Here is a 16,759-nt window from a genome sequence, read left to right as displayed (position 1 = left end):
TTTATCAGGTGACATCAGAAATCTTGCGCTTCTGTATCAAAAGAAAAAAAAAATCAGCCTATGCATTTAATATTAATGAATTGTTTAAAATTAATTATGTATAGTTTTCTTATTGTATTATTTAAAGCATCACTAAATATCTTTAATTTCAGAAATCATTTAAAAATTAGCAGAGATCTGGCCTTCAAATATATCATGATGTAGCAGTTATTGACTCACTAAACTCAACTCGTACACATTTCTTCCTTTTTCGCTACTTTTCATTTTGTCTGCTGTGCACTGATGACTTGGGAAATACCGAAAGTTTGAATCAGATACCGGCAATTATTATGATTATTTATCCTTTGAATCAGAAAATAAATTTTGATTCAATTGGTTGCAGATGTAATCATTGTTAGGTAGGCTATTTAAAATTCGCACCTACATGATGACTTCTCGATTTTCATTATTAATTTTAAATTATAAAGACATCATATTTAGAAACATAAGTCTCTTTACATTTTGTTCTTGTGTTAAAACGATTTACTTTGATTTATAGTTAGTTTAAAATTATTTAATTGCTTTGAAAAATGTCAAATGCAGTAAATTTTGATTTGATGGAAAAAAAATCAATACCGCCCAAAGGCGGAAGTCGGTATAGAAATTCACAGTTTTTCTTTTTCTCTCTTTTTTTTGAATTGCGTTATATGATTGTTATATACGTTCTTATAAAGTTTTTATTATTTTCAGACTTTTATTTTATTTTTTTGATGTTTTAAAGGAAAACAGAGAAAAGAAATACAAATTTTTCTTTATTGTCATTTTTCATCATGACACTAAAATTATTAAAATAACTTTTTATATTTATTTTTTAAAAAAAGCTCTATATTTAATTAAACGCTATAATATTTTATGATTTTATTAACTTAAAAGCTAAATGACATGTTTAACTACTCAGTTTGACACAATTTCTACTACTTTTACTTACTATATACTCCATGTGCAAAGAAACAAATGTAATCCAGAATTTTTCTACATTATATGTATAGGAGTTAGAGGTAATTGAAATGTGTATAATTTATCTTTTAGTTGGATACAGTTTTATCTAAAAATGAGGTTTGTGGTCAGTGAATTTGTGGATTCATGGATTCAGTCAATGTTGCAGTTCTTTGCTAATTATGTAGATTTAAAAGAGTGTTTCAAAATTTTCAAGCCATTTTTCCAATTTTTTTAATTTAGATTTTTTTAAAACATTTAATCAAATCTTAGAAAACATAATTTAGAATACAAAAAATTTATGCGTTTTGAGGAGGGACTTAAAAAATTCGTTTTCCATTATTTCTGTATAATAAGGGATTTAGACATATTCAGTAGTTTTGCTGTTATTAATAATTTGATATTTGTTCTCCTAAGAGATTGATGACACTTTAAAAGAGTATTTGAGCAATTTAATGCTTTCAGCACTGAATGGCTGTTTTTGATTTTATTCACATTTGTTCTTTTAAATAATTTCTTTTGAAAGAAGGATTTGTATTGTAATCCAATTTTGATCTAGGCTCTCAAATTATGTACAAAATTTTGGAATTTATCCCAGCTAAAATAAGATTATATCAACTTAGGTAAAATATTTTCTTTCCTGCACTAGGCTGCCTTCAATAAAAATGCATGAATTTTTATTCTTAAAATTTATATTTAAATCTATATATTTGAAGTCTCATTTAGGATTTTGATGATAAAAAAAGCTAATAAAAGTTACAAAAAGGGAAGAACTGCATATAACAGAAGGTTTGAATGTCTTTTTTACCATTTACTTTATATATGTATATATTTTAATTTTCTTATTTAGATTGCCTAAAATTTTGGATCGTCATGATTTATAATGAGTCATTCTGAAGGAAAGGCTGAAATCCAGGTGTCTCGTCCTGGTCAAGCATTTCCCTTTGCCTCCATAGCAGCACCTCCACATCCTCACATCAACCAGTGGTGTCGTTTCTCCATACCAGAACGTCTTCCTCTCCAGCCTTTTCGGCAAGATAGACTAAATCGTTTGCCATTGCCTCCATCAATTATGGCTAGCAGTAAGGTCACTACAGCTACTGGTGCTGGTAATATGACCTCAACATCTGTGATGGTTGAAAAACAAAATGGTGATATTGATCCTTTCCAAAAGATTCAACAACTGGAGAAGAATTTAGCCTTTGTTCGAGAAAATCATGCATTTATGCTCAAAGGATTACATGAAGAAATTGCTGATTTAAAACAAAAGAATAGAGGTGATAAACATTTTTCCTTTCTTAATTATTTCTTTCATTATAAATTAAAAACATAAATCTTGTCTAGAAAGGGGAATAATTAACTTTTATTATTAACTTCAATATTACATAATTCAATATATATATTTTTTATGTTGATAATGCATGAAACAAAACATTACAATTTAAAACAGAATTCTTTTCTTATTTTATTTCCTTTTGCTAATATCAGCATAACTTGAAAATGCTATATCTGATTCACCTAAAAATATAATATACATGTGTTGACACTTAAAATTTTATGGATTAATTTACAAAAATATGAACTGCAGAACTTTTTTTAAAATCTATGAATCTATTGTGGTATATTTCCATGAATAGTATGCATTCTTACTGTTTGAGATTAAGAACATTTTTAAGATGTCACGAGACTAGAATAGTTGATAATAAATTATTCTAGATTATTGAATTGAATTTCACTTTTTTCAATAAATTTATCTTGATTTAAACCAAAACTTATAAAAATATTCATTTTTGATTTTTTTTTAAAATTTTAATTCTTGTTTAATTAAATTCATTTATCAATTGTTTATTCAATTTCATTATATATCATGTTTTCATGTTTATATTTTTAATTTAATAAATGATTATAAATGTCAGAATCTTGTTGGAAGATTGAAATTATGAATAAAATTCATGACATATCTATTGAACAATTTATAGGTTTAGAATTTTTACAACAATATTGTTTTGGAAGATTCTGATGGGAAATTGAAATACTGGTGCCCAGGTTTTAATTATTGTTTAAAGGTGACTGAAAAAATAACATGAAAACATGTTATTTGGATTGTTATGAAACTTTAATGATAAATTACATTCATTAGATAAATGTAATAAAGCTTATGAACCATGATCTGCTATTTACTAGAAGATTATTACTAGCGATATAAAGAATGCTAATTTTATTTTTAAGGGCAATAAAAGAATTAAACATTTTGATTAAAAAATATCACTACCATATATTTTAATTAGTTTAAAATTGCATATTTTTGTAAAATTAACTATATTATTTAAATTATTTTTACATTTAATTAAAATTCAGTTTTTATTTATATTTCTTATTTTGTATGAAAATTTAATTATTAATTTTTTTTGCATTGAATTTAATTATTAAATTTTTTGCATTTAACTAAAAATCAATTTTTATTTCTATTTCTTATTCTGTATACAAAATTGAAACCATTATAATATGATCCAGAAACTAGATTTCATAGGTTTGAGACTTGTTTCTTCCAAGCTTCTGCCATGTATGGAGAACTAGTGCCTATTAAATCTTTTAAGATCAAATTCCCCCATAAGTATGATCCAAAATCCGTCATAGGAAAATTTGTCATTCTTATTCTTTGTCCATCCTTTTCATCTGATAGAATTCTGGATTTACAAATCCTTCTCTAATAGCCTTCTTGAGCTTTCAAATAGGATGCTATTCTTTGTTGAAAATTGGTTATATTTCAGTTTTGTTATTTAAATATTTTATTTTGATTTTAATCTTACTGTATAAGCATAGGCAAATTACTGATGCTGATGAAGAAATTGAATTTTATAATTAATTTAGAAATTATTTTCACTTTTTATGGTTTTAAATTTTGCTTTTCCCCCCTAGAACTTTTGTTTGAGCTTGTCACTGGTGTTCCACCATTGCCAAAGGACATATCAGAGGAGCGTGATGATAGGGGTGAGATTAATTTATCTATTTACTTCAAATTAATGTATTAACTATTACACAAATTAATTCCTAAAAGGAAATTAATAATTTCATATTTGATCATAAATAAATGTAATTGCTTTCTTTATTCATTATTTTCCCCATATATTCTATTTGTTTTATATTCATACATTTTTTCTTTTTCATTTATTTTATTTCAAAAGTTTTGTTATTGGTAAATTAAATTTTTTGTATTTAATTTAATATATATTTTTAAACAGTATAAAATTGTTCTTTGTCTCTTTGCATATTTTTTATTTCTGTTCTTCATTAATTGTAAAAGAGTTTCCTGCAATAAAACTTTTAAATACTAAGAATTTTTTTTAAAATAAACTATAAGTACTTCTGTAAAAGCTATGAAGTTTTTCATTTGTGATTAAAAAAAAAAAAAAACCTTACTTTTATTTTAAAAGAATTAATGTTCTAAATTTTCAGAATGAAATTAAAAAAGGGGGGAAATCACACTATTCTGGAACATTATTTTTTAAGCTTTAAACAAGGAAAACAAACCCAATGTTTCTTTGTAGTATGATTAGATTCTTTAAGCAGTAAAACATATTTTTGAAGTTTCTTAAATAGCTTTCAATTTTTCAATTGTGTTTTTTACATGACATTAATATGAAGTTTTAATGAACAATATGAAGTTATATAAGTATAAACTGCTTTTGTATTTACAAAATATTTTACTATCAATCTATGCTATCAAAATATTAGTATTTTTTACTAAAATATTTCACTGTCAATATATATATATAAAGGACCATTCAGCTATTTATTTCTCTTTTAACTATTTTTTTATTAGTTTGATATTATGTGATTATCACATTAAAATAATTTTCTATTATTGATGTTTAATTCCTTTTTTAAGGAGGAACATGCATAATAATTAATGAATTCATACCACCTTTATGGATAAGACTAAAGAAGGAAACAATGTTTAAATGAATGTTCATTTGGAAATTTAGTGATATTTAAAAGTTTCCAAATTGTGGAGAGATTCTCTTTTGATTCATCTAATGATTTTGGATTTCAGGTTTAATTTATCTTTTCATAGAAAAGTTTCAGCAATTTGTCTCATGTTATTATTTTGAATATATTAACTAATTTTCATTTGATTTGGATTAATGAGTAATACATTGCTGGGAGGGTAAAAATCCAGGCATAGTCTGAAGATGACTGATTTCTTAAAAGGGAATGAAAATGATCGGAAAGAGAAATTTTCATTTCTCCATTACTCTTGAAGATAAAAAGATGATTCAAACTATATGAATTATTGTTCCATCATTATCTATTTTTTGCAGAAAAATTTTTGAAAGCTGTTATTACTTAGAAAAAGGATTAAAAGTGGTTTTCAGCTGCTTACTCTAATTATTTTTTACATAGGTTTGTGATATTTTGTTAAATACTCTCATTACAACTGATTCCCATTTTCATTCTCATTGTTAACCATTCATTCATTCTCAATGTTAACCAATAACCATTATAAAAACTATAGGTATAATTGATGGGGATTGATGAAATTTTGTTTTCTCTTAGTCATTGAAAATCTCATTTTAGCTTCTAATTTCTAAGCAGTTGAAGTTATCTAAAAATTTTTTGAATATAAAAGGTATTCATTATGATGAAATAATAATTTGTTTGATTTGAATACTTTTTTATAGGACTATTGAATAGTAATAGTAAAGAACTAATGAAAATCCCCCTTCACCTCTATTTTTACTTCCTTTGAGTTGGATAGCCTTTTTATAAACATGGCAAAGATTTTCACCTCTCTACTACATATTACTTGCTAATTCAAAGAGAATTAAAATTACTTTGGTTATCATGTTCGAAAGATAATGCAAGAAAGATTGCTGAAAAGCACTCTACTGTTTCTCAGGTTTAGTTCTGAGATATAGTGTATGGTAATTTATACATGTTTAGTTGCATTTTATTACCTAATCATTAAACTACCACTATATACTATATGAAAAATTATAAAGGAAATCATGTTTCTTAAAATATTTGCAGCTAAAACTGCAAAATTTCTATTTGTTATCTAATATATATATATATATATATATATATATATTAATAGTTCTATAATATCAATTGCCCCCCTTTTTTTTAGATTCTCCTGATGAAAAGCAGGATAAAATTGAAAAACTGGAAAAAGAAATTAGGAAATTACGTGGTGCACTTAAAGATGCAATGAAAGCTAATTCTTCTTTATCCAGTCAATTACAAGAATTAAAAAGGTATTCATTTTTTTAAAGATTATTAAGCAAACTTAAAGATTATATAGATACACATAATTTTACTGTGTTAAGGTTTATTTTTTCATTTGTGTAAATTTTGATATATTTAAAACTTAATGACTAAAGAATTAAATTTATAATTTATTTAAAAAAAATTATAAAAGATAAATATTTTTACAAAGATAATATTTATTTTCAGTTACATGGTGAGCCCTTCAAGTTGTGATATTTATCTTTTACAGGATGATGCATTATCTATTCATCATATTTAGTTTAGAAATTTTTAAAATGTTTCCAATTCCAAATTGTCCATCAATTTTGAATATTTTATGTACTAATATTTAAAATGAGAGTAGCAATTGTTTAATCTTTTGTAAAATTTCTAATATACTTTATCATTGCAAATTGTAGTTTTCTGTTTTCAGCCAATACTGTGTTAGGTTTTAAAAGAAATGATGATTTACTAATAATGATTTAAGAACAATTCTTCAGCAGCTTTTGAATTAGGTAAAGAAATCATCAAATTTGCTTTGCTTTTTTATGAGAAGTATATGATATATTTTTGCATGTACTTACTCTTATACTAATATTTGCCCTAACCAGGGTTCACCTGAGATAAGGATGAAAAGCTTCCAGCTCAGTAATTATTTTTTGCTTCCCTGTTAGGCATAGTTGGGATGCATCTTTGCAGAAGGGATTGTACCATGGCTGCTGATGGTCATTAGGACTCAATCTTAGTTCCTGAATCTGAGCTGTTGTGATGGTGGTCATTCAATTGCCTCAGAGTTTTGACAGGTTGGGTGTAATCCCTTCATAAATATACAAGATTTGAAAAATCTCCTTCATAAATATACAAAGATTTGTTTAAAGATTTATATCTGAAAAGCTATCTTTATGTGCATAGATATATAGAATTATTTTGATCCTTCAGAAATACGATATGTGTTCTGTTTTGCTGATTTTCTTGTCTCATGACAATTACAGTATTGACTCTGCTTCTAAACCAATTGCTACAATTCTAAATTTTGCTTTTCTCTTCAATTTTCTAGATATTTTCAAAATTGTAGCATTTCAAAACTTTCAAAAAGGACCAGGAATAACAGCTTTGAAATATAATGCATCTAGTTAAAAATCAGATTATTTTAAGCATTTTCATGTTAAATGGGGAGCAGAGTATCACTAAATTTGGCAAAGAATTTTCCATATGCAGTCTATTGAAATGTTTGTTAAACTTTGAAAGATTTCAAAGTTTCCACTTTCAATTGGGTTTTCTCGCTAGTCCAGATGTTGTTTAATAAAGAAAAAACCCGTTCGGTTGGTGCATTAGTTCCTGGCATACAGAGGCATTACTCTACCAATTTGCCAATATTATTGGACACATCATTTTCTTTAAAGGCTTTAAAAATTTCAATCCACCTATCTGATACCGAAACACAATTTTGTTTCCAATGCCCAAGTTTCTCATCTGTGGTGTAGCTCTGAATGAAACAGATTTCATCTAAGAGCTCAATTAAATTTATTTCCGGATAATGTTGAATTAAATAGTCACTGCATACTTGAACCATTTGATGCGTAGGTTTCATATTTAATGTAATCCAATTAAACTTCTCGATTCCCTCAAAATGGCCTTCCCATTCTTCCAGATACTGAAAACATGTGCTGTAAAATTCCACCACTTTTTCTTTGAAAATATTCGATTTAACTAAGCCATCTTCTTCTAGCCTTTTTAAATTTTGTCGAACTTGCAGGGGCAGAAACACACTTGCTATCCTGTCAGCAATTTTGGTTTTAAGGTCCTTATAAATGATATTTGTTTCCAACATAGAAATATCCTGTCCTTCTATCTTTAAAACCGTGTTATGAAACATTGACGACACATTATGGAGAAAGAAAAGCCAAGATTCGGTTTCAGGATTCTCAAAATAATTTTTAATAATTGTCGGAGTTTTTTCATTAGACGCAAAATACGATTTTAATGCAGGAAATATTTCCAACACGCACTCAAAAGCTGGTCGTAACGCTAACCACCGCGTAGCACTGTAACCCAAAAGTTTTTAATATTCTATGTCTACAAAATTATAAAATTCTTTTAATTCACTGACACGCACAGTATAAATGTAAAAGTAAGAGTAAATCTTGGTAATTAAAGTTTGTATATCAATTGGAAGGCAGTCCGCCGCGGTTTGTATAGAATTGTTTAAAATATGCGCTGAGCAACCAATTCCCACAAGCTCCCATCCGTCCAAAGTAGCTGTTAGCTTGGTAAAAATATTATTTTTCCCTGCTCTTCGCATGCCTCCAAAGTTAGTGTTGGTGTTGTCGGCACAAAACCCTGATATCTTGCTTTCTAAATTTTGTTTTTTTAAGACCTCTACAATATATTCGGTAACTATGTCAGACGTTTCTCCTGGCAAATCCTTTACTTCAATAATTTTTACCTGTATTCCATTCTTGTATGAAAAATATCTGACAAGTAAAGGAATAAGTTTAATTTCTTTGTGATTTGAGGCGTCTGAATACACTGATATAAAACTTACGTTTCTCAAATCTTCATCCAATATTTGATTTGCATGAGGGACAAGTACATCAGTGATTATAGCTTCACATTTGGTACTTGAGCATGTGAATTTAGCATCGAAATATGCCTTAATAAGTTTACAGGTACAGTCCATTGATCGAAAAGATTGATTATGCATAACTGTATGATATGCCCACAAACCTTCAGCTGCAGCTATTTTCTTCTCGGCAGTTTCAAATTCTGTTTTCTTAAAATATGATGTCATACTCGAACTTGCAATTGCTGCTGACACTGCTCGTTTGTGTTTAACTGTTTTTATGTGGTTTTCAATGTCGGTTTTTCCACTATTTGCAATAGAAAACATGCTTCTACATTTTTCACAATATACTTCACTAGGATCAATATTATTACTTTCTTTAATAAATGTATATTTTAATTTTAAATCATCATTAAATATTCACTTTCGTCGTTTTGCCGCCATGATAATAATAAGGTAGGTACATCACAGTAGTTAGTACATCAGACCACCACTGGCTTGTATGACGTCGTGGCGGTCCTGCTCATGCGACACCTGACGATATCACATGGAATTATCAGGGTTGCCAGTTCTAATTTTATTATTTTTATTTTATTACTTTTCTTTGTTTTAATGTTTTCTAATCTAAAACTAGTACTTTTCGTGTACTGGTTTTGTTTAATGACTAACCAGGACTTATGCCCTGAAAACCAGTACTGTACTGGTAAAATCAGTACGAATGGTCACCTTAATTATGAGGTAATTTTACCTATCTTTTTTAATACTATTAATTATGAAAAATTTGTAATAAATTATTTTGAATGTTGAGAATAATTGATTACTTTATGTGGCCCATTTAATACAGCTTCTGCTTGAATAAAATAACAATTTCCTGATTAATTAATATTTTCAGGAAATTGTTTTTTAGTTGTTTAATATGGGCTCACTAACTGTTGAATTTTTTTTTATTTTTTATATTGCATTAGCCAAATGTAGTTTTGCAGTGAATCATATCGGCATTTCTTAATGATAGCCTTTTTGAAGAATTTATTTCAGTGCATTACATTTTAAGCTGATTGCATCTGGTGTGAAAAATTTTGTTTAAACTTGCTCATACACTTCTTGTTTGCGTATTCTATAACCACAGCTAGAAATATGGAATCCAGAACATATGCATTACTAAACTTCAAAAAAGTGTTTTTATTTCAAAATATTTTCTGAGGTGTATTAATTAATGTATGTTTTTTCAGGGAACAGTATAGCAAACATTCATCACGAAAGAAAGTTTATACGCGTACTCCATCTGATTCTGCCATTGATGATGAGCAACCAGGACATTCTCCTTGTGGCCCTTCTCCTCAAATGGATGAATATTCTGAAACTTTACGTCAGATACAAAGAGCAACTAACCATCGAAGTGGAAGGGTATTGTTAAAAATTTTTTAAGAATTCAATACATTTGATATAGATTTCATTTTCAATATTATATATTTAATAATTTTAAATTAATTTTAATATTTGAATTAAAAACTATGAATTTTCTTAGTCATATATAAATTTGATTTAAATATTATCATTTTTTGTTATAATTAATTTAATTTTTTAGTAAATTTAAGTCAGCTTTTATATAATCTAATAATAAGTATCATAGTTAGATATTGATGATATAATTTGTAATACATTTATAATTTATTAAATCTGTATCATTTTCTATACATAAATAAAAAAAAAGGGTTATGTAAATTAAAATGAAATTAAATCAAAATTAAAATAATAAAAAAATTAAATTTATTCTTATTATTAAAAATTATAATAATAATAATAATTTATTATTAAAAATTTTAAAATTAAAATTAATTAAATTAAAATATTAAATTTCAATTGTAAAAACTTAATAAAAAACTATTTTTTTAAATTTTTTTGATGACAGAATTTACATTATAAAGAAAAAAAGTTATTGCATTAATATCCAATAATTTAAATACTAATAATTTAATGCAAATAAAAATTAGAACATATAATTAAATTTAAAATTAGTCGTGCTTCAAAAAATTCTTCATAATTAATGAATTTGCTATTTTATTATATTTAACATAATTATATTAGTAAAAAAAATTATGGATTTGAATATAATTTATTATTAAAATTAATTATTAAGAAAGAAAGGCTATTGTTTAATACCTGGTTTTTTTTAGACTACATTTTTATAAAATGATGTGCAACATTTCATTATTTTTAATTCTGTTCAAATCAGTTAAAATTTTTCCATATTTTTTAATGCATAATTATTTTTTTTAATTTTTTTCTAATTTCAATTTTACTTTCCAGTATTTATTAATTTTGTATTAAATAATTTTTCATTTTTTAAAATTATATTTGAATAGATTGAGATTTATGGCTTATGGAATAGGCTTTATTAAATTTATTTACTTCTAATTATTGTCAAATATTCCATTTATTTATTCATTCATTTTGTTTGTCAATTTCAATGTTTTCATACAATTCGGTTTGTCCATCTAGTTATGATGATTATATTACCTATATCTTATGACAAAACCAGAGATATTTAGAAGATCCCTACATAAGAAATTTGCTAGTTTGGTATTTGTCCTTGTTTAAAATTATTTTCTTTATTCTCTCAAATTTTATGTAAGAAATTATTATTTATGAATTCATTTGACATTCTACTTCATAAATATATATATAACTAATGGATGAAAATATAATTTCCAAAAATCCCAAAAAATTTAAATTTTATTTTCATAAATATTATTTAACTGTCTTTAAAGCTAATAAAATAATAGATTAACTTGAATAATACATTTTTAAGAGACATATATTCATTTGTTGCTAAATAATTCATAATTTTTTAAATTTCTGAATGATTTTTTTGTTTTAATTTTTAATTTTCTAATTAATTTCTAATAAATTTGAAGAAGAATTAAAAATATATTTTATTAGAAATCATCTAATTAAAAAAATCTATTTTTATGTAAGAAAATTGAAATCATTTAGAAGATTTTTAAAAAATTGACTGTGAAATTTTATTTTTGTGCATTGCATTTTTTAAAAAGTATACAATTGTAATGCTTTTATGTATTTTGAAGAATATGTACCTGCACATTGTAAATAGAAGTGGCACATTGTAAATAGAAGTGCCTGTTGTGAAAAAAACTTTTCTGCATCTTTGAGTTTAATTACAGAAATCTTTGTTAAAAAATAATAATCAGCTTAATTTGATGCTCGACATGATAATGTTTTCAAGGGAAAATTTTATGATTAATTACATTAATGTATTTTAGCGTGATGATCGACGACATCGTAATGAAGAAGGAAGAAATGATTGGTCTGATAATTATGCAAGAAATAGTAATGGATATCAACATCATCATCATCGTCACCACCACCATCGTAATCAGCAGCAGAAATCTTCTCAGCAACACCAAGAACAACCTAGGCTTCCAAGATTACCTCTTCGTAATCAGCAAAATTTTTCACATCCTCAGTAAGTTTTCATTTTATATTATGTTTAAAATATTTTTAATTCTACTTATATTAAAATGATACTTAAAGGGGAAAAAATGGAACTTTTTTTATTTGTTAAAAGGGACTAGTAGTTTCTTGCAAATTTGTACATAGTTTTTTTACCCATTTTTTTTGGATGTGTATTAAGGATTTATTATCTAATAAATATTTAATAAACTTTTAATTTTCATTTTTTTTATTTTTATTTTTGAAAACTCTTATTACATTTACCCATGCTTTCTAATTTTTTTTTCTTTAAATATATATTTTGTCTAATTAATTGCACTAATAATTTATTCAAAAATGATTATATGTACAACATATAAAAAGGTATTTATATCGATGCATATTTTTCATTTTTCCTTTCTATGCATTAATGTTCCTAGTTTTGATGATTACTTTGTTTGATTAACAATTCTTGTAGAGATGTTTCAAAAAATGATAGTAAATTGCATAATTTCCTGTTATTTTTCCTCAATCTGACTGGAAGACTTTTTAGATCCTGCTTATATGTTGACACATATGAATGTTCTTATGTTTTCCTTAATAATATTTAAATTTTGTCTTTAATAAATTTTTTGTTCATTGTTGTATAATTCTAAAATTTTAATTTTATTAAATTAATAAGTTTTTATCAATAAATAAGTTTATCATTTGAAAATTAGCCTTTGTCAACTTTTTAACAATTTTCTTCTTTTTTAAAAATGTTTCTGTCAGAGAACCTTTTAAAAAAACTCTGTATTTTTTACCTACTGAACTGTTCAAATCTGTGAGAGAAATGAACATTTCCCCTATGATTTCATAAAGTTTTGAATGAAAAATAAATAAATAAAATATTTTATTTTTAATTTATCAGTGTATTTAAAAAGTGCATAAGTAACGATTTTTTTCTGGTTAAAACTTTGCACCATGTTAAAATGTTTTACACTCTTGATTTTTAGGCCTTTTTTTTTGTTTTAATTCAGAAATTGATATCACCAAGACATTCTAATCATAATATTTTTTTTTGTGCAGCACATGAAATAATGACTGGTTGAAATAAGGTAGTGTAGGAGAATTTCTTCTTCTAAACTCTTAATATTTTATCCTATACTGCACAATTTAAAAAACTTTCAACCATGGTTATACAGATGCATATGAATAAATACACAAATACAGGGTAGTTATAATTAAAATTCCATTTTGAAATGGTCATAAAAGTAAAGCTACTGGACCAAATGTTATGAAACTTGCTAATAATTTAAAGGAGGTCATGGGAATTTCTTTTCTGCCAAAAAACAGAAAGTTTAAAAAATCTCCACTAGGGTGAAATGGCACAATATCAATATTGTTAAGCATCAGTTTAAAATGTGCTTAATCGTTTCTGAAACACGTTACAAAGCATGTTCAAAGTGTGCTCTCTCAAAAGTATTGTTTATGATGATAATATAAACAATTTGGCAGAACTGAAAGATTCAATGCACTGACATGTGCATAACATTCCTCCTGATAAGCTAAGAGTTACTGGTGAGAATGCAATAATGCGATTTACCTTACTTTCAGAAAATGGCAGATGTCACATTGAACATGCTTTATAACACATTTCAGAAACGATTAAACACATTTTAAACAGATGTCTTCATGTCCTATTTTGCATAACAATATTGCATATAATGTCATTTACTCCCTTGGTGGTGAGATTTTGAATTCTTTTTTTTTTTTTTTTTTTTTTTTCGTGGAGAAGAAATTTTTATGACTTTCTTTAAACTGTTGTCAAATTTGATAACATTAGACCCAGTAGATTTCCTTTTATGACCAATTGAAAGTGGAATTTTAATTATATCCACCCTGTATATCAAAAATAATAAATTGTTTTTAATTTAAATTAAATAATTAAAAAATATATAATTGTTGAAATAAGCAATCTTAGTTAAAAGATTTTCTATTTAAAGTAAATTGAATGTATAAATTATTTTGTTAATTTATTTAACAATGAAAAATTTTTTTTCACGTATGTGTATCTGCCCAATTTAGAGTTAATGTGAATTGAGGGGAAATCTAATTTTAGCCATTGATATTTATCTTACAAACTGAAGCAATTAAATAATTTTTAATTATAATATCATGAAGAATATTTATGTAATATCATTATAATACATACAGTGATATTTTTTTTAAATTACTGCTTTTAGTCACTTCACATGATTAAAAGTGCACCCTTTTGCTTTGATTTATTAAATATTCATAACTATCCAAAATTTTAAGAATATTTTTTGATAAAAAACTAGCTTGCTTGCTTTATTGTACAGATTTTCTCTTTTTACATTTTGTTAAGAAAAATAAAAGTGCAGTTTTTCATAATGTTGGTTTCATCAATCTTCATATCTCTAATTTTCAATTCCATAAATCTGTAAATCATTAAAATTCCAAAAATAATTTTTTTTAATGATTTGATTTTTTTTCTATTTTTTTGCGGTATTCAAAATTCGATTTTTGATTATTGAATGTATTTTTACCCCACCTTTTTTGTAATTCAGACTTAACTCCTTATTCAGTTTAAATGAAAGTAAAACATTTGTTATTGCAAATAAAATGTATTTCATGATAAATGAAGAAAAAAAAATCCTAAATGAAACTTGTATTATATACATATATTTTGTTGTAAGGTATATTGTTATGAAACATAAATTTATTTGTATTTTACATTTAAAATAAATAATATACAAGTGTTTATATGTCAGTGTATTTCAAAAATTTTTGAATTTGTCTGTGGGAGTAAGGGATTAAAAGAGAACAAGAAATTTAAACATTTAAATCATTTTTAATTAATATTTATGTACCATAGGTATGAAATTCAGTATCGCCAAAGGAGCACAAATACTTTGCCTGCTTTGAAGCCTTTAGTTCCTGTTGTTGATCACAGATTAGACAAGCCTAGAAAATCAAGGGGTCCTCGCCCACCTAAAATTGCTGACCAAGTTACGAATGGATAAATAAATACCATAGGAATATATATTTAAATGCTTAATGGCTTGTTTATGGCAGAATTTTGATCTTTAAATCTTATGAACTCTATCATAGGTTGCATTTATAGGAAAAGTTTCATATTTTTGAATACCTCATTTAGGTTTTTTTAAAAATTATTGTCTTTTGTTTTATTATAAAATATGGTCCAGCTATGAAATATTTTATACAATTTATTCATTTTTCTGTTGGTCATATTTAAAACATTAAAATGTTCAATCTTTACAGTCTTCAGTAACTTGATTATCATTAATTTCTTTTTGGATTATTTGTATGCTTATATAAAAGGAATTAAGTTATTAAGTTCTGAGAATAATTTTAATGAACTTCTTTATTACATTCCATGACTTTGTTTTAAAAAAAAGTTATTTTTTGTCTGTCTCATAATAAAAACAAATTCTTATTCCATATATAACTTCTATTTTTAGTGTGATATATTTTTTTTATTTGAATTGTCATGATCTGATTTTTTTTTCTGTCCATGTATTGCATTTTCACTATTCTGTGCTGAAGTTAGTATTTTATATTTGTCTAAAGATTAGATAAAAATATTCCAGTATTATAAAATGCAAATTATACTGCATGCATTTTTGCTGAATCATGAAGTGTTCTATACTTGAACTATTCTTAACCAGTCTGCATTTGCTTGAAATTACAAATTTTACCTTTCATAAATTATTTTTGTGTTTAAATGTAACTGAGTTGAAACATTGCACATAGTAACAAATAACACAAGTTATTAAAAAATTATTTCTCCAGGTATCTTTTTGTTAATCATACTATGTAAGAAATGTGCTTGTGAGCTTTATAAAGTACAGATAATTGTTTTGAATGCAAAGTTTTATTTTGTTACTAATTCATAGAAAAATATTTTTAATAGATTGGAAGATGTTACTAACTGCATATTAAAATGTATTGCTTTTAACATTTTTTTTTATTTATTAATAAATTAAAATTATTTCTGATATTTCTTTAATATCTTTATTAGATGTTAGAAAAATTTCTATAGCAATAATCATGCAATGAATAAAATGTCTGGCCAAATGGTATGATCACTTTTTCAAGAAATTCATTTAAATATGTCTAAATATCTTTCTTTCAACTGTAATAATTGTAATTATAACAAAAAGGACATGCCTAAAATTTAAAAATTTAAAAACATTTTATTTATGTATTTGTTTATATTCAACAAAGTGTGTAATACTTTAATTAAAACATTATTTTAATAATTTAAAAAAAAGGTTTAAAAAATAAGTGAAATAAAAATTAATATATACATATATTACTTTACATTTAAATTAGGTTTTTCTGTCGATAATCAGTAATAGATTTTGCATGAATTGTTCTAAATTAAACTATGGATTTTAGAAAAAAAAACTATGTTTTTAATTATTTATCAGAACATAATTAAATAAAATAATAATTTATTTATAAAATTGCATATTCTTTTTTATTATTAGAAAC

At 25.2% G+C, this 16,759-nt stretch overlaps 1 protein-coding gene across 1 annotated transcript; it reads left to right on the top strand.

Moving 5' to 3' along the window:
- The first annotated feature begins 247 nt into the window (after positions 1-247).
- On the top strand, positions 248-16,485 carry LOC129984232 (ERC protein 2-like). Its single transcript, XM_056094064.1, has 7 exons — positions 248-398; positions 1,826-2,252; positions 3,895-3,966; positions 6,107-6,233; positions 10,018-10,192; positions 12,070-12,272; positions 15,117-16,485. Exons 2-7 carry the CDS (start codon positions 1,859-1,861, stop codon positions 15,262-15,264), a joined length of 1,119 nt encoding a protein of 372 aa, XP_055950039.1. The 5' UTR covers positions 248-398; positions 1,826-1,858; the 3' UTR covers positions 15,265-16,485.
- Positions 16,486-16,759: the final 274 nt, after the last annotated feature.

Source organism: Argiope bruennichi, chromosome 9 (assembly GCF_947563725.1).
Source record: "Argiope bruennichi chromosome 9, qqArgBrue1.1, whole genome shotgun sequence".
NCBI lineage: Eukaryota > Metazoa > Arthropoda > Arachnida > Araneae > Araneidae > Argiope > Argiope bruennichi.
The sequence above is the reverse complement of the archived record's forward strand: the minus strand, read 5'-3'. Positions and strand labels throughout refer to the sequence as shown.

What these genes read in the sequence shown, in the direction of transcription:
- LOC129984232 (XM_056094064.1), top strand. Translation starts at nt 1,859, where the DNA reads ATGAGTCATTCTGAAGGAAAGGCTGAAATCCAGGTGTCTCGTCCTGGT. An exon ending in AGAGGAGCGTGATGATAGGG is followed by an intron (nt 3,967 to 6,106) that starts GTGAGATTAATT and finishes CCTTTTTTTTAG; the next exon opens with ATTCTCCTGATGAAAAGCAG. An exon ending in CAAAATTTTTCACATCCTCA is followed by an intron (nt 12,273 to 15,116) that starts GTAAGTTTTCAT and finishes TATGTACCATAG; the next exon opens with GTATGAAATTCAGTATCGCC.